The sequence below is a fragment of the Myxine glutinosa genome, chromosome 7 (assembly GCF_964187855.1).
Source record: "Myxine glutinosa chromosome 7, kmMyxGlut1.1, whole genome shotgun sequence".
NCBI lineage: Eukaryota > Metazoa > Chordata > Myxini > Myxiniformes > Myxinidae > Myxine > Myxine glutinosa.
Window position 1 is genome coordinate 148,008,777 of NC_136267.1, and position 25,345 is coordinate 148,034,121.

Genomic DNA, 25,345 nt, shown 5'->3' on the forward strand with positions numbered 1-25,345 from the left:
TGCGGAGAGATTGGTGAAGGTATTTGGGAAATCTTTGACCAATCACCCTGGCCAATCTCATCCCGCAAAGGAGCGGGATAGTTCCAGGACCGGCGGATGGCCAGCTTAACAGGACAAGGGGATTAACCCCCCCTTGCTAACGGGAGTGCCGTCCCCCGGATCCATAACAATATGTTGTGTTAAATAGTTCAACAATTTTGTGTAATTCCCTTTTTTTTTTACCTTAGACGTGTCATAGGTCTACATTAGCTACACATGGTTATTGTTGTTCTTGTTCGGGTCAGTTTTTGAAATGTGCACCCATTGGTCGGACAGCTGTTGGACCCCACCCACATTTGTCACTTGACTCCACCCACCATGGTCATGGCACCCACATGAAATAATATGGCCGCCATCTTAGTTTTCTGGTGGGCCGAAGACATCAGGCCTGCAGGCCTCTGCTGATTATACACTGCCCAGGTTTGTTGTATCAGATTTCCATTGGCCTTGTTTGAGCCGAGTGTTACTCATGATGAGGTACCCTGAAATATCCAATCAATGTCGAATAATAATGATAAGTAAGGTTTACTGAAGCCTGTCAGCATTCACAGTACACAGCTCCCTAAAAAAATAGCATTCCATAATTTTTGAACGGCCCCATATTGGGGTTAAACAATCCGTGACTGTGTGATGAATCAGCTCGTTCTGATATAACCTTGGGGAGGGTGACATGGATGGATAAGAGGTGACATGGGAGGGTGACATGGATAAGAGGTGGTAAGTAATTGTGTTGAATTAAATGTGTTTCCCAATTGCACTTTCATCTTTTAAGAGTGCTTTAAATACTGAAGGTGGTACAGAGGAAGAACGACCGTGGACACACAATGACTACCGTACCGAGGGAAACAGGTAGGCCTAAAAAAAAAACGGTACAAAAAAATTCCAACCATTACTAACATATTTGCATGAATTTTTTAATAAAACTGAACAAGAAGGACACAGTAAACACAGACACAGCAAAATAAACAGTAGAAAATCCAAAAAATCCAATGATGAAGAGATTCTTCTTAAACTGAACCTTATCATTTGGCCTTGCATTTGCCAAAGTATTCAATCTTCTCCATTTTCACCAAACATTCCTGAGCTTCACCACGATTTGTTTCCTCTGTAGCCCAGGAAAACTTCCCTTCACCAGACTCTCCTTGGTCCGGCTTCACGACCAGTCCATCAGGTGAGGCTAGCGAAGGGTCCTCGTTAAAGAAATTAAATGGCCGGAACACAAATCCGATGGTATTACCAGCCGTCGCTGTATTGGGAACATCCTCCGCGGATGGGATGTGGACAAAGCCGGTTGTAATCCAAGCCACCAGGTCCTGGGGAGGCATTGTGTGGAGGAGGAGGAGCGGAGAGGCAGGAGCAAGCATTACAGGTTGTGCAATATTGGGTAAACTTTTTGTAAGGAAAATGACCCAGGGAATTAGGGAAGCAATCAATTATGGAGTAGTTATAAAGTGTTACTAAACTGGGGTTTGTTGTTTTGGGAAACGGTAAATACCTCCATGTATTGCTCTACCTATGTGATGGAGGGTATCCATAATTCCTCACAGATTTTTTGCGGCGAATGCCGTCTGGAACACCGTTGGTCTATGTGTGTATGTACAGTCCCGTGAAAAAGTAAGTACACCCCATGTAAAGTTTTGACCGTTTCAACATATTTCAACATACAGCTATTTGATCTTCATTTCAACAATATTGATAGATAAAGGTGATATAATATAACAAATATCATGAAACATTTACATTTTGTAGTCCATTGTATAAATTAAATAAACATAAATGCAAATTTCGCATGTGGAAAAAGTAAGTACACCCTTGGCTCTAATAGGTGGTATTGCCCCCTTTGGCAGAAACAACCTCAAGTAGGTGTTTCTTATAACTGTCTACCAGTCTCTGACATCGACTGGGAGAAATTTTTGCCCACTCCTCCATGCAGAATTCTTTCAGCTGTGCGATGTTTGAGGGGTTTCTTGCATGCACAGCTCGTTTCAAATCCCCCCACAATATCTCGATGGGATTTAGATCCGTCAATTATCGTCAATACAATATTATTGTCATAAAACATTGCTTCAAAAAGGGGACCGAAAAACAACAACAACCACGGTTCCCGAAAAAGGCCAACCCCCGCTTGCGGGGAAAAATGGCCTCTAAAGGTGGTTTTTTTAATATTTAGATCCGGGCTTTGACTTGGCCATTCCAGAACCCTCCATTTCTTTCTTTTCAGCCATTCCTTGGAGGATTTACTGGTATGTTTAGGGTCATTGTCATGTTGCAAGGTCCACCTTCGGTTGTGCTTCAACTTTCCGACAGATGGCCTCACATTATCCTCAAGCACCCTCTGGTACAATGAAGAATTCATAGTGGATTATATGATGGTGAGCTTCCCAGGCCCTGATGCAGCAAAGCTGTGCCAAACCATAATATTTCCACCACCATGCTTTACAGTTGGTATCAGGTTCTTGTGGTCAAATGCCGTCTTTGGTTTTCGCCAAACATGTCTTCTGGTACTGTGGCCAAATAGCTCTACCTTTGACTCATCTGTCCAGAGCACATTGTTCCAGAAGTGCTGGTCTTTGCCTCGGTGTTCATTGGCAAACTTTAGTCTTGCCCTGATGTTCTTTCTGGACAGCAAAGGTTTCCTCCTGGCACACCTCCCATGTAGATCAAATTTGTGCAGCCTCTTTCTTATGGTACACTCGTGCACTTTGACATCAACAGTGGCAAGAGCTACCTGTAGGTCCCGTGATGACATTCTGGGGTTCTTCGAGACTTCTTTCAGCATCTTGCAGTCTGCTCTCCGGCTGAACTTGCTGAGGCGGCCTGGCCTGAACAAGTTGGCAGTTGTTTGGAATCTTCTCCACTTGTAGATGATCTTCCGGACAGTCGAATGATTGATTTCAAATTGTTTGGAGATCTTTTTAAATCCCTTCCCAGACTCGTAGGCATCTTTAACCTTCTTTCTGAAGGCCTCAGAGAGCTATTTTGATCTCGGCATGGTGACGCCGCACACTTCAACAACAAAGAGCAAACCAAACTAAATGTCTGAGGTTTAAATAAGACAGGTTCCTCCAAGATCCTCTCTAACGATGTTCTCATCATTTGCACCTGAACTGGTGCACCTGATTCTAATTTTAGGTATTTGAAGTAGTGATAAATGTAGGGGTGTGCTTACTTTTTCCACATGTAAAATTTGCATTTATGTTTATTTAAATTATACAATGGACTACAAAATGTAAATGTTTCATGATATTTGTTATCTTATATCACCTTTTTCTGTCAGTATTGTTGAAATGAAGATCAAATCGCTGTATGTTGAAATATGTTGAAAAAGTCAAAACTTTACATGGGGTGTACTTACTTTTTCACATGACTGTATGTGTGTATGTATGTTTGTGTGTGTTAGTATGTATGTGTGTATGTCCCTTCTGCCAGCATGTTTCGGGTTTATTCCCTTTAAAGTTCATTTTCTCTGTCTACAACAACAACAACAGGCATGTTAAGGCCATTTCCCCTGCGAGAGCGGGGGTTCGCCTTGCGGGACAATTGCGAACCAATTGCGAATTGTTAGCCTTGTCCTTGCAGATAATCTTCCATGACACCATGACATGACAATCGTCTCCATTTTGCCCTATTTTCTGCATCTCCCCTTGTTAACCCCCTTGCCCGCATTTCTTCTTCGACCATCTTTAGCCAAGTCTTTCTCGGTCTTCCCCGTCCTCTACTTCCTTCTACATTCATTTCCATCATTCTTCTCAACCAGTCACTTTCATCCTTCCTCAACACATGACCAAACCATCTCAACCTGTTTCTCTTCACAGCATCCATCACAGGCTCTATTCCCATCATCTTTACTATAATTCACCAAATGTCCATCCGTCTGTCTGTCCGTCCGTCTGTCCGTCCGTTCGAAGGTACCGCCAAAACGGCTCAACCGATCGCAACGATATTTTGGGTGGGTAATCCTGGGATCTCCTGCAGTAAAATAGGCAATATTGTTTTTCCCATTTCAGCTTTGGCCTCCAGCATTTTCAGGTTTGGACTCCCGCATAACGTTCGCTTCGCATCGCAGTGACGATGAGCACCAACATGGCGGCTGTAAGATTAACGTGTATGTACATATGATTACTTGATAAACGTACCAGAGAAAACAAATCGTTTGGGCAATGGGCTCTCCAATATTCGACGTGTTCACCGTTTGAATTACTTCACGTAACGTTTGTGATGATGATTTCATTGTGATGATGTTGTGACGATGTTTGTGTTCACGGTAGTGTTTGACGTGACGGTGTGAACGTAATTTCGTAATGTTTTTCGGTTTTATTTTCGTAATCGTTTAATGAACGTTTAATGTTTAATGAACGTTTAATGAGCGTAAGAAGAATGTTTAATGATCATTAAATGAATGAATGAATGAATGTAATGAATAATGCCATGGCGTCACGTTGGAAGCAGTGACAATATATAAATGTTTGCCAAGAACTTCAAAGAGAGAAAAGGAACTTTTATCAGCAATGTCGTCAATCCTGAAGTTCTAAGCTGAAGAAGAGGTACAAAATCATTCCATTTTTTTTTTCCTAAAGAAAAGCGTCCAGTTGATATCACGATGGAATAATATTTACCGATATAAACAGAGATGTGGTTTTATTGAAAGTCAAAAATACTGTTTAGATTTTGATGATTTGCATGTGATATTGAACGGATGTTTATATAAATCGTTTAAATAATCATTTGCGCATCCCAATTGAAGCCCCACCCTTATATTAGGGCGGGTACCGTTGCTAGTCTTTCGCAATTCATCATTTGTCTTCCTCTCTCTCAATGATACTCCACACATGCACCGAACAATTCGCATTTCCACCCTTTCCAGCCATCGTTGCTGCTTTATATTCAATACCCATGTCTTGCTCCATTCAATCAAAACACTTCTCACACATACAGCATACACTTTTCCCTTCAGCTTCAACGACACTCCCCTCCTCGTCAGCACGCCACTCAGTTCCCGAAACTTCTTCCATGCACATCTCACTCCAGCAACCATTGCCATGTCTGATCCACCTTCTCCATTCTGCATGTCTCCGAGGTAGCAAAATGTTTTCACACCTTCCAGCTTCATGCCGTCTCCAAGATCCAACTCAACATTTCCTCCAACTGCAGCTCCCTCTGTGCACACCTTACACTTGAATGTAGCTGCCACACGGGTTAATGACCCTCTCAGACCACTACATTTTTGATGAACCCACTCAACGCACATTGTACATTGAATGGAGTTCACTCCAACACCCTTCCTGCACACAGCACATGGCCACTTCCCAGTTCTTTCCACCTCACCACATGCTTTACTACTTTCCATCACCTTCGTCTTTCCGATATTCACCTCCAGACATTTTGCCTCCATATATTCCTTCCACTTGTTCATCTTCTCCTTCAGTCCATCCATACTCTCCCCAATCAACACCAGACCATCTGCATACAACAACTCACACGGTAAACCCTCCTTTACGTTCTGAGCCAGCACCTCCATCACAGCTACAAATAGGAGTGGACTTAGTACCGACCCCTGATGCACTCCCACCTTCACCTCAAACTCACCACTGTTCCCGTCCTTCGTCCTTACAGCTGTGCGTGCTCTCTCGTACATTGCCATCACTACTCTGATCAACCATTCCTCCACTCCTAACTTCCTCAATGCCCATGTCCCTACTTTGTCTGGAACCCTATCAAATGCTTTCTCCAGATCAACAAACCCAAGAAACAACTTCTTCCTCTTCTCCATGTACTTCTCCTGCAACTGCCTCACAATAAAAAGCGCGTCTGTCGTTCCTCTTCCTAGCATAAATCCAAACTGCATTCGTCAATCTTCACTTTCTTCCTTATCCTCTTCTCCAACACCCTTTCCAATACCTTCATTCCATGCTCTAATAACTTTATCGCTCTATAAGAGCCACAGTCCAGAGGGTCACTTTTCCCCTTGTTTATAGAGACAAGGGTACTCAGTTCCCAATCCACTGGAATGCGGCCTTCTTTCACCACCAGATTACAGATCTCTGTCATTCTCTTCACACCCCAACTCCCCGCTGCCTTCAAGATATCTCCCACAACTCACGTCGGCCCTCCGCTTTTCTACTCTTCATTGCTTTTATCGCTTCCTCAACTTCCTTCTCAGTTATCTTCTCTGCCGGTCCTAAAACTGGCTTACTCTCTGTGTTGCCGTCCCATTCATTCTCTGCATTCAACAGCATTTCCATATGTCTCTTCCATCTTACTTTAATTCCATCTGGGTCCACAACGATTTGTCCCACTTCATCTTTCAAGCAGCTCACCCCCATCACATCACACCTCTCTTTCGCTATCTGCTTTGCAATCCTGAATACCGCTCTCTGACCCTCTTCCGAATCTAAGCGTTCTCCGAACATTTTCCTATATGCCTCCTGTGCCTTTGCTACCTCTTTCTTTGCAGCCTTCTTGGCTGCCTTTGCAGCCTATGCCTAAAACTTCCTTTTCAGCTCTCATGTTGACATGTTCATGCCTGGGCATGTTTGATGTGGAATTATAGGTTATTCAATGACAGTTGCTCCACAAAAGATCTCTTGCTGTTTCAGAGTGCGTAGTTTCCCAAACCTGCACATCTTAGAGGTTGTGCCTGGATTTGTGTTGAGGCGTTCCCAATATTCTTATTCTCACAAAAGTCTGAGAAAATACAACTTTTTCAGTTTTTAAAATATATGATATTGTTATGAATTTTGGGTCGGACATATATAGATCCAAGTAGATCTGCGTAGGTATTATGCCCCGGCTGTCAGGATAGGGATTCCTCACCTGTAATTCGTTTGTTTTGGAGGTTTGCCGGATTAAGCGTACACCTGTGATCATACAAGGATGATCGGGTGATAAATAGTTGGAGAGATTATGCTAATTCCGGCGTGTATGAAACCTGTGATCATCCCGGTGTCCCATATGGCAACGCACTCATATACATTCGCTGGGCCCATTAGCGCATACACACTAATTAACTTCCCTCTCATAATAAAACCTGACTGGACGAACAGTCCACGTACTACGCCGGCATGGCAGGCAAACATCGAACAGGCAGGCCGAGAGCCATGCCCCGAAGGACTCGTGATTGACAGGGGGAAGGGGTGAGTTGGAAGCAGGTCGCTGATTGGAGAGTAGGGAAGATGAAGGACGTGCCACACTGATTGGCCACCGACAATGACGTGCCACACGATGACGTAACACCAAAGGCGCGAGGCACGAGGCCAATCAGTGAGGAGGGCGCGAAAGACGGGTAAGAAGCTACGCGCGATTGAAGGAGAAGCGCCGGTGACGTGTGAGGGCGCGAAAGACCACCAAGAAATGACGTACTGGTTGGAAGAGAAGAGGGCTGACGTCAGACAATGAGCAACAAAACCACTCGCTGGCCAACATTTTGTGCTTCTTGTTGTTGGATTCCTTCCTGCCCGGACCTCTTTTCCTTTCTCTCCGTTTGGACCTCTTCCCTTGCGATCCGAAGATTGCCTTGCTTGTTGGACGTTGGAGAGACGTTGGAGCACCGACGATCCTCTTGCCCGGCGTTCACGCACGGGACCTCACGGGCGATCGCGCGGGGATGTGAGGCGTGCCGGCAGCGGCGTACGTGGGCCTGGTGGAGCGAGAGTGAGGATGCATCGAGGCCTGGTGAATGGGGCCCCGGGGAGGGCTGCATCGGACGACGGTGCTCAAGCCTGACGATTCCTGATGGATGCTGCATCCAGGCATATAGGCCACACTACGCAAACACAACGTTTTCTTTCATTCATTCTTCCATTTGTCCTGTAGTTGAAGTCTGTGTGGGGACGTCCCGATATAGGGGTTTAGTTTTTATCGTCGCGTTTCCTTGTCCCGAAAGTTATTGTAAATAAACCCTTTTATTATATTGTTTTCTATTCTAAATCCCGTGTTCGTGTGAGTTAATTTCCACAGGGTGAAGACGCTGGTGCGCGCGGACCGTGAGGTACATCTCGCCGCTTCTTCTTCTTCTTTCCTCCTTCCTCCCACGCCTGCATTTAAATCCGCCATTGACCCGAACGCCTCATTAACGCTCGATTGCCATTCGTGATTTCCCCGGTCTTAACTGAGAGGGAGTCGCGCGACAATATTTAATGGGTTGGGAAATAAATTTTCTCATTAATTATTTATACACTTAGCCTGGTGTTGGCTTAGCGGTTAGGGTGCCGGCTTGGGATCCTAGGATCCTGGGTTCGAATCCCGGTCGATCGCTAAATTAACACCAGGGGGGTTGACTCAGCCTGTCATCCTTCCGAGGTCGGCAAATTGAGTACCAGCTTGCTGGGATGAATGATCCCGGCAAATTGAGTACCAGCTTGCTGGGATGAATGATCCCGGGGTGTACCCAGGTTTAGAATAGGTACTCCGTATCCCTGCGCATTGTAAGAGGCGACCAAGGTTTGGCATCAGGAAAGGCATCCGGCCATAAAAACATTGCCTCAAACAGGGAACCATGATTGTCATGGGGCCCGCAAGGCTAACCCCTGCTCTAGCTGGGAAAATGGCCTTTAAACGATCATTCATTCATTCATTTATTCAATCATTTATACACTAATATAAATATAGTTTAAAGAATACAATGGGATGCTGCAGAGATAACGCATTATTACCCTCGCCTGAGGAGAGGGTATTGCATTAGAGTCCGTTTTTCTGTTTGAGATGGTATTGCATGAGAGTCCGTTTGTTTGTTTGTTTGTTTGTTTGTCCGCACAGAATTAAAATGATTTTCTCTGCAACCGTTCGTCCGATTGACAGGAAATTTTCACCACAGGTGCAACTCCACCTGTATAATTTTTTTATGATAATTATGACATCATAGATTACGTGGCTCGGCTGTCATCTTGGAAAAATCGAAAAACATTGCACCTCCAGTCACGTGAAAAAGTAAGTACACCCCATGTAAAGTTTTGACTTTTTCAACATATTTCAACATACAGCTATTTGATCTTCATTCGAACAATATTGAGGGATAAAGGTGATATAATGTAACAAATATCATGAAACATTTACATTTTGTAGTCCATTGTATAATTTAAATAAACATAAATGCAAATTTCGCATGTGGAAAAAGTAAGTACACCCCGACATTTATCACTACTTCAAATACCTAAAATTAGAATCAGGTGCACCAGTTCAGGTGCAAATGATGAGAACATCGTTAGAGAGGATCTTGGAGGAACCTGTCTTATTTAAACCTCAGACATTTAGTTTGGTTTGCTCTTTGTTGTTGAAGTGTGCGGCGTCACCATGCTGAGATCAAAATAGCTCTCTGAGGCCTTCAGAAAGAAGGTTAAAGATGCCTACGAGTCTGGGAAGGGATTTAAAAAGATCTCCAAACAATTTGAAATCAATCAATCGACTGTCCGGAAGATCATCTACAAGTGGAGAAGATTCCAAACAACTGCCAACTTGTGCAGGCCAGGCCGCCTCAGCTAGTTCAGCCCGAGAGCAGACCGCAAGCTGCTGAAAGAAGTCTCGAAGAACCCCAGAATGTCATCACGGGACCTACAGGTAGCTCTTGCCACTGTTGATGTCAAAGTGCACGCATCTACCATTAGAAAGAGGCTGCACAAATTTGATCTACATGGGAGGTGTGCCAGGAGGAAACCTTTGCTGTCCAGAAAGAACATCAGGGCAAGACTAAAGTTTGCCAATGAACACCTAGGCAAAGACCAGCACTTCTGGAACAATGTGCTCTGGATAGATGAGTCAAAGGTAGAGCTATTTGGCCACAGTACCAGAAGACATGTTTGGCGAAAACCAAAGACAGCATTTGACCACAAGAACCTGATACCAATTGTAAAGCATGGTGGTGGAAATATTATGGTTTGGGGCAGCTTTGCTGCATCAGGGCCTGGGCAGCTCACCATCATATAATCCACTATGAATTCTTCATTGTACCAGAGGGTGCTTGAGGATAATGTGAGGCCATCTGTCGGAAAGTTGAAGCTCAACCGAAGGTGGACCTTGCAACATGACAATGACCCTAAACATACCAGTAAATCCACCAAGGAATGGCTGAAGAGAAAGAAATGGAGGGTTCTGGAATGGCCAAGTCAAAGCCTGGATCTAAATCCCATCGAGATGTTGTGGGGGGACTTGAAACGAACTGTGCATGCACGAAACCCCTCAAACATCGCACAGCTGAAATAATTCTGCATGGAGGAGTGGGCAAAAATTTCTCCCAGTCGATGTCAGAGACTGGTACACAGTTATAAGAAACACCTACTTGATGTTGTTTCTGCCAAAGGGGGCAATACCACCCATAAGAGCCAAGGGTGTACTTACTTTTTCCACATGCGAAATTTGCATTTATGTTTATGTAAATTATACAATGGACTACAAAATGTAAATGTTTCATGATATTTGTTATATTATATCACCTTTATCTGTCAATATTGTTGAAATGAAGATCAAATAGCTGTATGTTGAAATATGTTGTAAAAGTCAAAACTTTACATGGGGTGTACTTACTTTTTCACATGACTGTATATATCTCCGAAAGCGCTGAAATGTGAAAAAATTGAGACATGGCTCATTGTAAAGAACTCTCCATGGGGAATAAAATATGTTAATGATGATGTCATAGGTGCCTCCATTATGACGTCATAATTCGACAGCTCATTCGATTCGAAGATGAAATGTATTGAGCGCCATGCCGGCATAAATTGGTGGAGAAAAAAAAATAATGACGTCATCGGTCACGTGGTTCGGTCACGTTTCACCATCGGAGCGCCTCCTACTGTGGATTTATAAATGGTAATTATGATGGTCATAGGTCGCGTGGTATGGCCGCTATCTTGGAAAAAACGAAAAATGTCACACGTCTATCTCCAAAACTGATCCATGGAAAAAAATGAAAGGTGATTCATTGTAAAGTACTCATCCATGGGTAATAACATATGTTAATGATGATGTCATAGGTGCCTTCATTATGATGTCATAAATCGACAAGTAAAACGCTTGATGAGATCAGTATGAAATTTATTGAGCGTGATCTAGGAATAAATAGGTCAAGAAAAAAAATTGATGACGTCATCGGTCACATGGTTCATATTATTGCATCGGCCATATTTTTATGGCGGAGCCAGGAGGGCAAATGCCGTCTGGAACAGTGTTTGTCTGTCAATCCGGTGTATGGATGTATGTCCCTCCCAAACCTCCACCAATCAGGGCTGAGGATCTGGTCACATGACAGGGGGACAGCAGATCCTCCACTCAGCAGATACAAGCCCAGCCATGCCATTGTTAGACTATTGGTCTTGTTTTTTTTATTTGGTCTGTTTGGAGCACAAAATAAAGAGTTGGTATGTAGCTCACTACTATCCGTAAGCATTAGAATTTCTATTTATCGCTTGTAATATGGAGCAGCTCAGTGGTTGAGGTGTAAGACCTTGTTGTATTTGCCTCACTGGTATTGGTTTGTTTCCCATGACTGCTCGATTCAGAGCCGAGCAGCCATCACCGCCGTTTTTCACAAAATTGATATGCAATCTCTCGTGTCTATACCAATATTTAATCCAATTTGGTGGACTAAAAACAGTATCAAATAAGAAGATGGCACCATTAATATCGTGGAATATCTGTGCAAGTAATCAATAAAGAATACAGTTCCAATGGCATCATTTATACAGCCCAGTTATATTTTCTCAGACCAAAAAAAAGGAAAATAACTATTATATAAAAAAGATTGAATCCCAGGTAAGATATCTTAGAGGTGAGTGTGCGGATTTAAATTATAATCTTACTATAATTCACCAAATGTCCGTCCGTCCGTTCGAAGGTACCGCAAAAACGGCTCAACCGATCGCAACGATATTTTGGGTGGGTAATCCTGGGACCTCCTGGAGTAAAATAGGCTATGTTGTTTTTCAAATTTTCCAATTTTTCCAATTTTCCAGTTTTTCCAAACACGATGGAATAATATTTACCAATATGAACAGTGATGTGGCTTTTGTTGAAATTCTACAAATACTGTTTATTCTACGTACCAGGAGAGAGTAGATCGACTCCTGACGAACTCTTCCTATATAAACATGCGGCTCCGAAGTAACATGGCAGCGTGTGCAAAGCGACTGAGAAACAGGTGTAGCGGCCGCTTCCATGTTACAGATTCGTCGCGCACGCTTCACACATAAACGTGCGACTGAGGAAGACGTGTAGCGGCCACTTCCGTTTTGCAGAATTCAATCTTTTTTCAAAATGGGCGCCATGTACTGTTTAGATTTTGATGATTTGCGTGTGATATGATTTAACGGATGTTTATATGAATCGTTTAAAATTAAAAAGCCTTCAATTTCTGATATTTTTCCTTTTCATTTGGGCTTCCCAATTGAAGCCCCGCCCATAGGGCGGGTACTGTTGCTAGTCTATTTAATTCAAACCTGAATTTAGAACAGTTTTTTTTCTTGCAGTGTCCAGGAAATTATATAAATGTTCTCAAGCTCTATACGACACAATAACTTTTCTTTTTTTAAAATCGTCATTATCCTCTTACCTGTTCTTCAATGGTTTCATTGTTTGTTATAAATTCATCAAAATCCAGAGCAGGTTTCCAAGGGTTGTTCTGGATGTAGATGTTGCTGCTTATCACTTCAATTTCATTATACCTGGTTACTGCTACTTGGTATCTAATGGGAAGAAGAGTGATAAAAAATAGTCAAACACAATGCATTAAAAAAAAAACTGATGCTTCAGTCAGACAAATCACATGTGCAAACACCCTAAGGAAAACTAGTCCAAAGACTGCATTCAATCGTCATTTAAAAAAATAAGGACTCTGGAAGCACCAGGTCCTCCCTCATACCTGTTCCAAGTGACACCTTTCTCCTCACCATAGCCCTCAGGGAGAATTGGCTGGGTATGTGAGTTTAGTTGAAGTCGGTATCCACGACTATGGCCCCAACGGTTTTCTTTCTTGGGATTATAGAATACAAGGTAAGGTAGAGTTGTACCGTGTCGGAATGCAGCTTCTCCTTCATGGCTCACCACACGCCTGTGGACCCATGGTTGAATGAGCCGACGGCCAGGGCTCCACGGGTGACTTATGTTCTCAAACTCCCTGCTCACTGTCATGAAGCTGTTTTCACTTCCTGATCAGGGCAGAAAAAAGTGGCATGAGAAGCATTCAACCCTAAAGTCTGTGCAAATCTGTGCAATAAAAAATGTTCTTCCAATGAAGTGCAATGAAAATCAGTCTCGCTAATATTTAATATGAAGACATGTGAATATTGTCCGTATGGAGCTCTGACATCAAGTTGAGACAAAATACATTTTCAGTCTATATTACAAGTACAAATTATCGATAATAAAGAAGTATAAAATATGGAAGCCTTTTCAAAATGATGAAAAGTAAGCAGCAGCATACCTGCTATATCCATGTCCAGCTTAAAGTTAAACAGGTGAGTGTGGACATTTCCGAGGAGATGCTTTTGTACTCGAGAACCATATCGTTTTCCTCCTTCAACAAAGAATTGGCCAAGAAGATAGCCTGTGGCAAAAACTTTGGCCTCTATCATCCCGTTTTGGTAAAATATCATGTCCATGACATAATCATAATTGTAAATTGTATAAATTGTCCTGACCACAAGAACATAGGTTTCAACACTTCCATGGAAGGTGGAGCTCTCATCACAGTTGGCAGCGCAATGGCGTCTTAAAGGGACCGCCGTATTGTGTTCAAAAACACACAATGCGTTACGGAAGCGGAGCACCTCATCCGTGTCCATAAAGTGGTGGAGATCCATAAACACTGCATGTTCTGGGCAGTCTACACTCTTCAACAGCTCAAAGTTGCTCCTTCCAAGTAACCAACCACTGTCGATTGCCTTAATTTGTGTTGCAGCAGGTGTGTTTCCTCCATAGAAGGAGATGGCTTCCTGTAAGCTCAGCTCATATGCGATGCGTTCGCCGTTGAAACGAATGTCAAAGATCTGCAAGCCGGTTGAAGAACGAACACGGAATGCAAATGTCCATGGCATGTACTGAACTAGGTTTCCATAAAGTTTGAACCGGTGCCCATCTGGCTCGAATTCTCGAGGTCCACGCTGCTTCGTGTTCGCTTGGAAGGTTCCCCGCCGTTTAAAAGTTGAATAAACGAAATCCTCCTTTTCCAACTTTGGCAAAACCACTTTTTTTATTGTTCCTTTATCATACCCTGAAACCAATTGTTCTATGTTGTCAAAGTATTGTCCATTGTAATAAACTTTCTTTACTTTCCATTCAGTCGTATTGGCATTTCGATGGTCAACCAATACCTCGAGGCTCACCGGATGCAAGTACGATCCTTCTAGATTTCTGTTAAAAAGTATCCAGCTTTCTCTGTCACCAGATTCAAATCCTTTTGGACTTAAATCAGCAGTGTAAAGACATTTTGTAGAGCAGTTGTTCATCCAGAAACCATAGCTCTCCTTCAAAATATGATACAGCGTGTCTCCAATTTGGGACATCATTACAGCATGCAAATGGTAAACTTCAGGAATCGATCGTGGTCTGGAGTTGAACATATCGGAACGTTTTCTGTTGAAAGGGTGATGCATTCTATACCAGGTCAGCCCTGGCAAAAACCCCACCAAGTACTCCTCAACATCCGGGAGGCTAGATGCTCCTTGAAAAACTACAACCCGAGCAACACGTTCTGTTTTCGGTCCATTGCGCTCTAAGTATTCCAGTACAGCCTCCTTGTGTGGGTTGAACAGCTCGATGAGAAAGATGTAGTTGCTGTTCACGGTAGCCTGGGTGATTGGGACCAGGTTAAATCGCTTCACGCCAAACATGTACTCCTTGACTTTCTGTATCTCTTCTGGAGTGAGGTCAGAAAATAGCTCAGCAGCTCTTGTATCAGGGGGTTCAAATTGCATATTAACTTTGGAGAAACAATCAATCGATTTTCTATTGGCTTTTTGCCCGATGAGTATTGCTATAAATAACAAATTCAGTAGAAACAACAAAATTGCAATTACTTTCCATCGTTTTATGCTTTCTGCCATTGTGCTGGTTTCTTCTTTCTTCATAAACCTGAAATAGAATCATTGTTTCAACATTCCTTTCTGGTACTGCTGGTATGGTTATACAATGACAGTACAAATAACATTTGTAGCATTATGTAAACAAGGTATCTGCCTGTGACAGAAGAAGTAAAGTAGGGGTGAAATGCAGGTATGCGCAATGGAATGAGAATGGTTTATGTGGTTGAGGGTAAGTAACTCAAGCCAAGCGTTTTGACCAATCAGGATCACTGACGGATAAAACCAAATAATTCAATATGGCTGACAAACGGTTCAACCAATAGAAAAACTAGATGGTTTTTCTTGGATTCAATATGCCTGCCAGACCACATGAGCGATGACATCATAAATTTACATTCTCTAACATAATTGTTGCGTAGATCATGCTCAAGAAATTTAATACTGATTAGACAAAGCATTGTCCCTGTCGAATTATGACTTGAAATTAAGGCACCAGTGACCTCATCATTAACATCACTTATTCCCGATGCGAAATTCTTTACAATGAGCAGTGTTTAAATGTTTTCCTTGGAGAGGTTTCGGAGATACAGAGGTGCAACGTTTTTCAGTTTTTTCCAAGATGACGCCTGTACCACATGACCTATGACGTCATAATTATCATTAAAAACTTCTACAGGAGAAGGCACTCCTATAATGTAAATGATGTGTCCATCGGACCAACAGTTGCGAAGAATTAAAATTCATACTGATTGGATGAAGCGTTACAATATATTTGTCAAATTATGACGTCAAAACGAAGGCAACGATGACATCATCATTAAAATATCTTATTCCCCATGGGGAGTACATGACAATCAATGCACCATGTTTCAGTTATTTTCCATGGAGTAGTTTCGGAGATAGAGAGGTGCAACGTTTTTTGGGTTTTCCAAGATGGCGCCGAAAGCACCTGACCCATGACGTCATAATTATGAATACAAAGATTATACAGGCGGGGGCACTCCTATGGTGAAATTTAGTGTCAATTGGACCAACAGTTGCCGAGTAAACTAATTTTTTAAATGCAGACACGTACATATATATGTGCGCCACAGGTACGCACACACCCGATCGCTTAAACCTGCTTTTCACTTCGAGAGCGCAGAGTAATGCCAATATACAAATAACTCTACACATATAGTATACATTCCCACGTACATTTTGGTTATAATTTGCCTCAAAATCTTGTGTCCCAAATCCGTCTCTCTCTGTATCCACCTTACCCAGTCGAACCCAGCTGCTCTAGGACTCTGTGTCCTTCTCTCCCGACAAGGTGGAGAAGTTTCTGTGAAACCTCGACTCTGATTCTGCAACTGGACCAGACGGCATCAGCCCACGGGTCCTAAAATCCTACTCTGCCGCTCTATCTCACCCTCTCTCTGTTCTTTTCACCCTCTCTTTTGCTCAAGGTCATCTGCCAGCATCTTGGAAATCAACCAACATCACCGCTTTACACAAAAAAGGTACAAAAACAGATCCTTGCAACTACAGACCAATCAGCCTGCTCCCAATTATCAGCAAAGTCATGGAATCCATCATTGCTTCGGATATCAAATCCTTCCTCTTCTCCAATGGTTTGATCTCCGATCATCAATTTGGATTCAGACCAGGTCACTCTACTCTGTACATGCTGCTTCTGCTGTCTCAACAATGGATGGAGGTCTTCCATGCCAAACAGGAAATCAGAGCTGTCTCCCTTGACATATCTCGTGCCTTCGATACGGTCTGGCGCCTCGCCCTGCTCACCAAACTCTCCTCGTATGGTATCCATGGAAATCTCCACGCTTAGCTTGCAGACTTCCTCTCTGGTCATAGTCAACGTGTGGCCCTGCATGGAATTCTCTCATCTCCCCTTCCTGTTCAGGCTGGAGTTCCCCAAGGCAGTGTTCTGGGCCCTGTGCTTTTTCGGGTCTTCATCAATGATCTATCTGACTCTCTGGAAAACCCTCTCTATCTCTTTGCTGATGACTACACTCTCTGCCGCTCCATACCTCATCCATGAGATCAGCAGTCTGCAACCTCCTCACTCTCCGCAGACCTGGACAAAATCACAAACTGATCAAACAAGGGGAACATGTCTTTCAATCCTGACAAATCTCACAGTCTCACTATGTCTCTCCGAAAAGACCGACTGGACAACTCTCCCATCTACTTTATCAACAATCCTCTCCAAGAAGTTCTCTCACTCAAGCTTTTGGGTCTCACTATCTGCCATGATCTTTCCTGGGAAAATCACACTTCCAAGCTCGCCTCCAAAGCCAGTCGCCGACTGGGCATACTCCGTCGTGCGAAGTCCTTCCTCGGCACACCTGAGCTCCTCGCCACATACAAGGGTTTCATCCGCAGCTCAATGGAATACTGCTCTCCCCTCTGGGCTGGTGCTCCTTCCTCAAACCTAGCTCGTCTTCACGCTGTAGAAACCAAAGCTTTCAGGATCATTGGTATCTCCCGTGATGAAGCTGATTCTGAAGGCCTTTCACTCACTCACCGCAGGAAGGTTGGTGGTCTTTCTGTCTTCTACCGACTCCTCTCCAGCCTAGCTCTCCAGCTCTGTCTGTGCTCTGTCCCCCAAATATTCCTTCAGGTCACACAAGATTTTCCAGAAAATCCTTTTCTGGTGAAACTGCCAAAATCAAGACTCTCTGCTCACCTTCACTCTTTCATTCCTCTTTTCTCCCGCCTCTGGAACAAACTCCCTCACTCTCTTCAATCCCACTTCTCTCTCCAGGTCTTTAAAGCAGCTGTTCACCACCATCTCTTATCTTCCCCCATCCAAAACCTTGATCTTTTCTACCCCCGTTGATTCACCCCAGATCCACCTTTTTAAATACCGACTTTTAAATACTTTCTTGAAAGTCCGAGCAGTGTCCATTTGTTTTATACCTCTCCCACCCCCCAACCCCCTTCCCATGCCCACTGCCCCAAGCCCTCTCCCTCCCACAGATCTCCCGATGTCCCTGTTCTCTACTGTTGTACTTGCGTGCTTCCCTCTCTCCCCCCATCTTGTCTCCCGCTCCCTTTATTTTATGTTTTATGTGTCAGTTTATGTTTTTTGTGATTAATGTTAGTTCTTACACGAGCCTCAATCTTGTGTACAAAAAAAATAATAATAATAATAAATAAAAGCTCTTCGTTTGAGGAAAAATGAGAACAATTTTTTTTTTCTTATAATTGTAAGAAAATGCAGCCAGATTGTAAACCTAATTGGAACATTGGAATTTGGTTCATGGTGAAGTCTGCGAAGCGGGGATACAAAAGAAAACAAGAAAAAGAGCAATCAGAGATTGCAACCCCTTGCCAGGATATATTTTCAGTGGTTTTTTCAAGGCTTTTGTGTTAAAACAAATATGGCGGGCGAACCACGTGACCGATGACGTCATCATTATTTTTTTCTGAACTAATTTATTCCTAGATTATGCTCAAGAAATTTAATCTTGATCGGATGAAGTTTTGTACTTGTCAAATTATGATGTCATAATGGAGGCACCGATGACATCATCATTAACAGAGGTTATTCCACATGGAGAGTTCTTTACAATGAGCCATGTCTCAATTTTTTCTATTCAGCCCTTTCGGAGATATAGAGGTGCAACGTTTTTCGGTTTTTCCAAGACGGCGGCCGAACCACGTGACCGATGACGTCATCATTATTATTTTTTCTCCACCAGTTTATGCCGACATGGCGCTCAAGAAATTTCATCTCGATTGGATGAAGTTTTGTACTTGTCGAATTATGACGTCATGATGGAGGCACCTATGAAATCATCATTAACATATTTTATTCCCCATGGAGAGTTCTTTACAATGAGCCATGTCTCAATTTTTTTCTGTTCAGCGCTTTTGGAGATATAGAGGTGCAATTTTTTTCGGTTTTTCCAAGATGGCGGCCGAACCACGTGACATATGACATCATAATTATCATGAAAAAATTATTCAGATGGAGTTGCACCTATGGTGAAAATGTCCTGTCAATCGGACCAACGGTTGCAGAGAAAATCATATTTATTCTGTGCGGACAAACAGACAGACAGACAGACAGACAGACAAACAGACAAACAAACAAACGGACTCAAATGCAATACCATCTCCTCTGGCCAGGGTAACTATGAAGAAAAAGTGAAAAAGCGCAGATGAGTCCTGCCCGGCTCTTCCCAAGCTAATTGTCTGTGGGAAGAATCATTTTAGTCCCGCTTTTGAAACCGTTTGTTGTTTGTGTTGCAAACAGTGTCAACTTCAGCCAATGGCGTTAATCGTGGAACCCACGCTGGATGGGCGGAAGGTTGCTAGGTTGGCAAGTTAACCGTTGTTTGGAGCAACGTTAGGGCTCACAAAGGAGCATTGCCCTGGGGCACCTCAAACGCTTTTTAACAGGCTCTGACACGAGCAGTCTTTACTTGGCGACCAGAACATCAACTGCATTCCAAACGCTGCAGTCAGTCACCCAAACGTTTATGCACATAATTTTATGCACATTTTTATGCACATTTTTTGCACATTTTATGCACATTTATACACATTTATACACATTTACACAATTTACACATTATACACATAGATACACAATTTTATGCACATTTATAACACGAGTTACCCACAAATAACTTCAATGCAGAGAGGGCATTGGACCCATCAAAGCCTGCGCTAGGATTGCCAACCTACATAGATCTGTGACAAAAAAAAAAATTACATTTAATCCTTTTTAAATTCAAGTTGTAACACAAGAAAATGTGAAAAAGTCAGGGGGGAATTCAAAAAGAAAAAGAACAGTTTACGCTTTGTATCCCAATGATAGGCCGGATCTGGATTCGGAGCTGAACCAAAATCGAATCGGCTTGTTCTTGTCACCCGACCAACGCATCCACAATGTTTTGTCATAGTCCGTCCAGAACTTTTTGAGATATTCTGCTCACAGACAAGCAGACAGACAGACAAGAGTGAAAACATAAGCTCGTCCACTAAATATATCAAATATGTGTTAACCATTGAAGAGCAACAATCAAAAGTGAAAATGTGGGATGTAACCTCGGGTGGCTCAAGAGGCAAATAAAGAAAATACAAAGTGGTGACCCTTTCGTTTTGTGCAAACTAAGAGGAATATATCATAGAGTCATTGTACCGTGTGTGCAATTCGAGTGTTAAATGCAATTTCTTAGTCATTTTGCTGTTTAGTCAATCTTCCATATTTTACTTGTTATATTCTTATTACCCTGCGCTCACGAAGCGAAAAGCGGGGTTAAGCATTCATGTGCGTACGTGTGCCGTGTGTGCATTTAAAAAATTCATTTTCTCGGCAACCGTTGGTCCGATTGACATGAAATTTTCACCATAGGAGGGCCTCCTCCTGTAGAATATTTTAATGATTATTATGACGTCAGGGCACGTGGTACAGGCGACATCTTGGAAAAACTTCGCACCTCTATATCTCTGAAACCACTCCATGGAAAAAATTGAGACATGGCTCATTGTCAAATACTCCCCATGGGTAATAAGATATGTTAATGATGATGTCATTGGTGCCTTCGTTATGACGTCATAATTCGACAAATACAACACTTATCCATCCGATCATTATTTTTTTTTTAAATCAGCAACTGTTGGTCTGATGGACACGAAATTTTCACCATAGTGGCGCCTCCTCCTTTAGAATATTTTAATGATAATCATGACATCATAGGTCATGTGGTACAGGCGCCATCTTTGAAAAACCGAAAAATGTTGCACCTCGACATCTCCATAACCGCTGCATGGGAAAAATTGAAACATGGCTCATTGTAAAGAACTCCATATGTGGAATATGTGTTGTTAACGATGACGTCATTGGTGCCATAATTATGACGTCATAATTCGACAGGGCTTTGTCTGATCAGTTTGAAATGTATTGAGCGTGATCTATGCAACAATTATATTAGAGAACATAAATTTATGATGTCATCGCTCACGTGGTCTGGCAGCCATATTGTATAAAAGAAAAAAATGTTCAAAAACAGAAGAGTCGGCTCGCAAGAAGTTGACTGTGTCGGGTAAGTGTTCTATGAATACCATCTTGTTTCGTATGCAGCATGTTTTGTATGCAGATGATGTTTCGTATGCAGGGTTTGTTGATCTGGAGAAAGCATTCGATCGGGTTCCACGCAAAGTATTGACATGGGCATTGAGGAAGTTAGGAGTGGAGGAATGGTTGATCAGAGTAGTGATGGCAATGTACAAAAGAGCGCGCACAGCTGTAAGGACGAAGGACGGGAACAGTTGTGAGTTTGAGGTGAAGGTGGGAGTGCATCAGGGGTCAGTACTAAGTCCACTACTATTTGTAGCTGTGATGGAGGTGCTGGCTCAGAACGTAAAGGAGGGTTTACCGCGGGAGTTGTGGTATGCAGATTATCTGGTGTTGATTGCGGAAAGTATGGATGGACTGAAGGAAAAGATGAACACGTGGAAGGAATGTATGGAGACAAAAGGTCTGAAGGTGAATATCGGAAAGACGAAGGTGATGGCAAGTGGTAAAGCATGTGGTGAGGTGGAAACAACTGGGAAGTGGCCCTGTGCTGTGTGTAGGAAGGGTGTCGGAGTGAACTCCATTCAGTGTACAATGTGCGCTGAGTGGGTTCATCAAAAATGTAGTGGTCTGAGAGGGTCATTAACCAGTGTGGCAGCTACATTCAAATGTACGGTGTGCACAGAGGGAGCTGCAGATGGAGGAAATGTTGAGTTGGATCTTGGAGACGGCGTGAAGCTGGAAGGTGTGAAAACATTTTGCTACCTCGGAGACATGCTGAATGGAGAAGGTGGATCAGACTCGGCAACGGTTGCTCGAGTGAGATGTGCATGGAAGAAGTTTCGGGAATTGAGTGGCGTGCTGATGATGAGGGGAGTGTCGTTGAAGCTGAAGGGAAAGGTGTATGCTGCATGTGTGAGAAGTGTTATGATTTATGGGAGCGAGACATGGGTAATGAACGTAGAGCAGCAACGAAGGTTGGAAAGGGTGGAAATGCGAATGGTTCGACGGATGTGCGGAGTATCGTTGAGAGAGAGGAAGACAAATGATGAATTGCGAAAGATGATGGGAATAGAGCCTGTGATGGATGCTGTGAAGAGGAACAGGTTGAGATGGTTTGGTCATGTGTTGAGGAAGGATGAAAGTGACTGGTTGAGAAGAGTGATGGAAATGAATGTAGAAGGAAGTAGAGGACGGGGAAGACCGAGAAAGACTTGGCTAAAGATGGTGGAAGAAGAAATGCGGGCAAGGGGGTTAACAAGGAGAGATGCAGAAAATAGGGCAAAATGGAGAAGATTGTCATGGGGACCGCAAGGCTAACCCCCACTCTAGCAGGGAAAATGGCCTTTAAAATGCATGTTGTTGTTGTTGTTGTTGTTCGTATGCACTATGCAGCATGTGGCTATTGATTGCATTATTGCTGCGAGCACGGCAATTGCCCCTGATGCAGTGCCCCTTGTTTTCACTTAGCTGGTTCTCATTTTGCCGACACCCCAGAAGGATGACAGGCTCAGTCAACCCACGTGCTGTTATTTCACGGCACGACAAGGGCTCAAACTCAAGACTCGAAAATCTCAAGCCAGCGGCCTTGACCATACCATGGTGGGTCTTGTCTTGCTGAGCCACTAGGCGAGAGGCATGCGAAGCGGTTGATATGGAACGACTAGCTTGGAAAGCGATAGCAAGCCGTTTGTTAACAGAACATAGACCCTCTCTTGTTCGCTACCTCCTTTTGCCAAGCTGCTTCAGGCCAAGGGATAGCAAGCTGCTTGTTAACAGAACACACCCCCTCTCTTGCTCGCTAGCTCCTTTTTCCAAGCTGCTTAAGGCCAAGCGATAGCAAGCTGCTATTTAACAGAACACACCCCCTCTCTTGCTCGCTAGCTCCTTTTTCCAAGCTGCTTCAGGCCAAGCGATAGCAAGCTGCTTGTTAACAGAACACACCCCCTCTCTTGCTCGCTACCTCCTTTTGCCAAGCTGCTTCAGGCCAAGCGATAGCAAGCTGCTTGTTAACAGAACACACCCCCTCTCTTGCTCGCTAGCTCCTTTTTCCAAGCTGCTTAAGGCCAAGCGATAGCAAGCTGCTTGTTAACAGAACACACCCCCTCTCTTGCTCGCTAGCTCCTTTTTCCAAGCTGCTTAAGGCCAAGCGATAGCAAGCTGCTTGTTAACAGAACAAACCCCCTCTCTTGCTCGCTAGCTCCTTTTTCCAAGCTGCTTAAGGCCAAGCAATAGCAAGCTGCTTGTTAACAGAACACACCCCCTCTCTTGCTCGCTAGCTCCTTTTTCCAAGCTGCTTAAGGCCAAGCGATAGCAAGCCGTTTGTTAACAGAACACACCCCCTCTCTTGCTCGCTAGCTCCTTTTTCCAAGCTGCTTAAGGCCAAGCGATAGCAAGCTGCTTGTTAACAGAACACACCCCCTCTCTTGCTCGCTAGCTCCTTTTGCCAAGCTGCTTAAGGCCAAGCGATAGCAAGCTGCTTGTTAACAGAACACACCCCCCTCTCTTGCTCGCTAGCTCCTTTTTCCAAGCTGCTTAAGGCCAAGCGATAGCAAGCTGCTTGTTAACAGAACACACCCCATCTTTTGCTCGCTAGCTCCTTTTTCCAAGCTGCTTCAGGCCAAGCGATAGCAAGCTGCTTGTTAACAGAACACATACCCTCTCTTGCTCGCTAGCTCCTTTTGCCAAGCTGCTTGTGAACAGAACATACCCTATCTCTTGCTCGCTAGCTCCTTTTGCCAAGCTGCTTGTTAAGAGAACACACCCCATCTCTTGATCGTGAGCTCCTTTTGCCAAGCTGCTTGTTAAGAGAACACACCCCATCTCTTGCTCGCTAGCTCCTTTTGCCAAGCTGCTTAAGGCAAGCGATAGCAAGCCGCTTGTTAACGGAACACATCCTATGTCTTGCTCGCTGCCTCCTTAAGGCCAAACGATGGCAAGCTGCTTGTTAACGGAACACACATCTCTTGCTCGCTAGCTACGTTTGCCAAGCTGCTTAAGGCCAAGCGATAGCAAGCTGCTTGTTAACGGAACAAGCCCCCTCTCTTAATCGCTAGCTACGTTTGCCAAGCGACAGCAAGCTGCTTGTTAACAGAACACACCGACGATATCCCTTAGCCTGCCACATTTTTGTCATCCCCAATTCCCCGATGAGTCATTCTGGACTAATGGCCTCCGTCAAATGTCCTTGTTATCTATCGCCTCGTGCCAGGGAGCACCCCAAGCAATTGGGGCGCGATGCCTCCTCGAGACCAGCCACCCAGACAGGCACGTGGCCCTGCATCCGGCCCTGGGAGGACTTGGGAGCACGAAGATGTTGGCAACATTGCGGAGGTTCGATGGTCTTTGTACTGTCTGTACGTCGAAGAGTTTCCCAATATACTTCGTACATAGCTACACAATGCACGACATCCATCCGTGCACACAGTCTCCTTTATAACATCGAGACACATAAAGATTCACGAAGGCGATAAAAGGAATGTTGTAAAAGAGGAATTTAGTCGTGAACTACAAAGACAAGGACAAAAATGAAAAGGCTTACCAGTGAACGTTTTCTGGTTCCTTTGTTTTTCTCAACAAGTTCCTTTGTTGGTTTGTTTGGTCGACACCCACCTTTTAGTTTTACCCTTGTCCTTCTTCTTCAGTCGCAGCCCACAGCTGCATGTCTGCGCTGCCGCCCCCTCCCCATTCCCCTCTCCTCCTCCCCCTCCCCATTTTCCTGCTCTCCTCCCCCTGTCGGTTGGAGCGGGAATTTGGAGTTAATGTCCAGGGTATCGGCGATAACTCGCCTACTCTTCACGAAGACACCGTGCGATATTTAATGTGCATAAACTAATTGTCGCGTCTGGAATCGAACCCAGAGCAGACAGCTAAAGTGCTACCTCTGCACCATGATGTCGGACATAACCCCGTTACTACAAATACTCTCCCATCCTTCCGAGTCCGGGCGGAATATTTCCTGCTGATTCTTGGCAATGTAATGCACTCTTGTCCACAGTTACCTGTTACCTGCACCACCAGGATGCACATCGAAGGTCACGCAAGTTATGTTGTCATGTCTGTCTGTGAACAAGATATCTCAAAAAGTTATGGACGGATTCGGACGAAACTTGGTGTGACAACTTGGCTCGAGGAAAATACACCTCGAACACTGTTTACTCTTCATGGTTTTTGTGTTTTTTTCTGAACCTCGGGTTGGAAGACCTGGTGGAGGTGTAGCTCTGTATGCAGGATACCACCTGAAACCACGTGTCTTGCCTGCAAATAA

At 43.8% G+C, this 25,345-nt stretch overlaps 1 protein-coding gene across 2 annotated transcripts; it reads right to left on the reverse strand.

Moving 5' to 3' along the window:
- Nucleotides 1–937: 937 nt before the first annotated feature.
- On the reverse strand, nt 938–24,773 carry LOC137431735 (diamine oxidase [copper-containing]-like). Of its 2 annotated transcripts, none has more exons than XM_068123375.2 (5): nt 24,620–24,773; nt 13,448–15,096; nt 12,887–13,172; nt 12,578–12,710; nt 938–1,352 (listed from the first exon to the last, which is right to left on the reverse strand). In XM_068123375.2, exons 2-5 carry the CDS (start codon nt 15,090–15,092, stop codon nt 1,062–1,064), a joined length of 2,355 nt encoding a protein of 784 aa, XP_067979476.2. In that variant the 5' UTR covers nt 15,093–15,096; nt 24,620–24,773; the 3' UTR covers nt 938–1,061. The 2 variants fall into 2 exon arrangements, with proteins under 2 accessions (XP_067979476.2, XP_067979475.2); XM_068123374.2 differs by lacking the exon at nt 24,620–24,773 and adding an exon at nt 19,859–19,994.
- Between the last annotated feature and the right edge of the window lie 572 nt (nt 24,774–25,345).

Excerpts from the sequence above, each read along its gene's own strand:
- LOC137431735 (XM_068123374.2), bottom strand. The coding sequence starts at position 19,944 with ATGCGTTGGTCGGGTGACAAGAACAAGCCGATTCGATTTTGGTTCAGC. Across the intron at positions 15,097-19,858 it reads CTATCATTGGGATACAAAGC|GTTTATGAAGAAAGAAGAAA; the intron begins GTAAACTGTTCT and ends ATTCTATTTCAG. Across the intron at positions 1,353-12,577 it reads ATGAAACCATTGAAGAACAG|GACCTGGTGGCTTGGATTAC; the intron begins GTAAGAGGATAA and ends ATGCCTCCCCAG.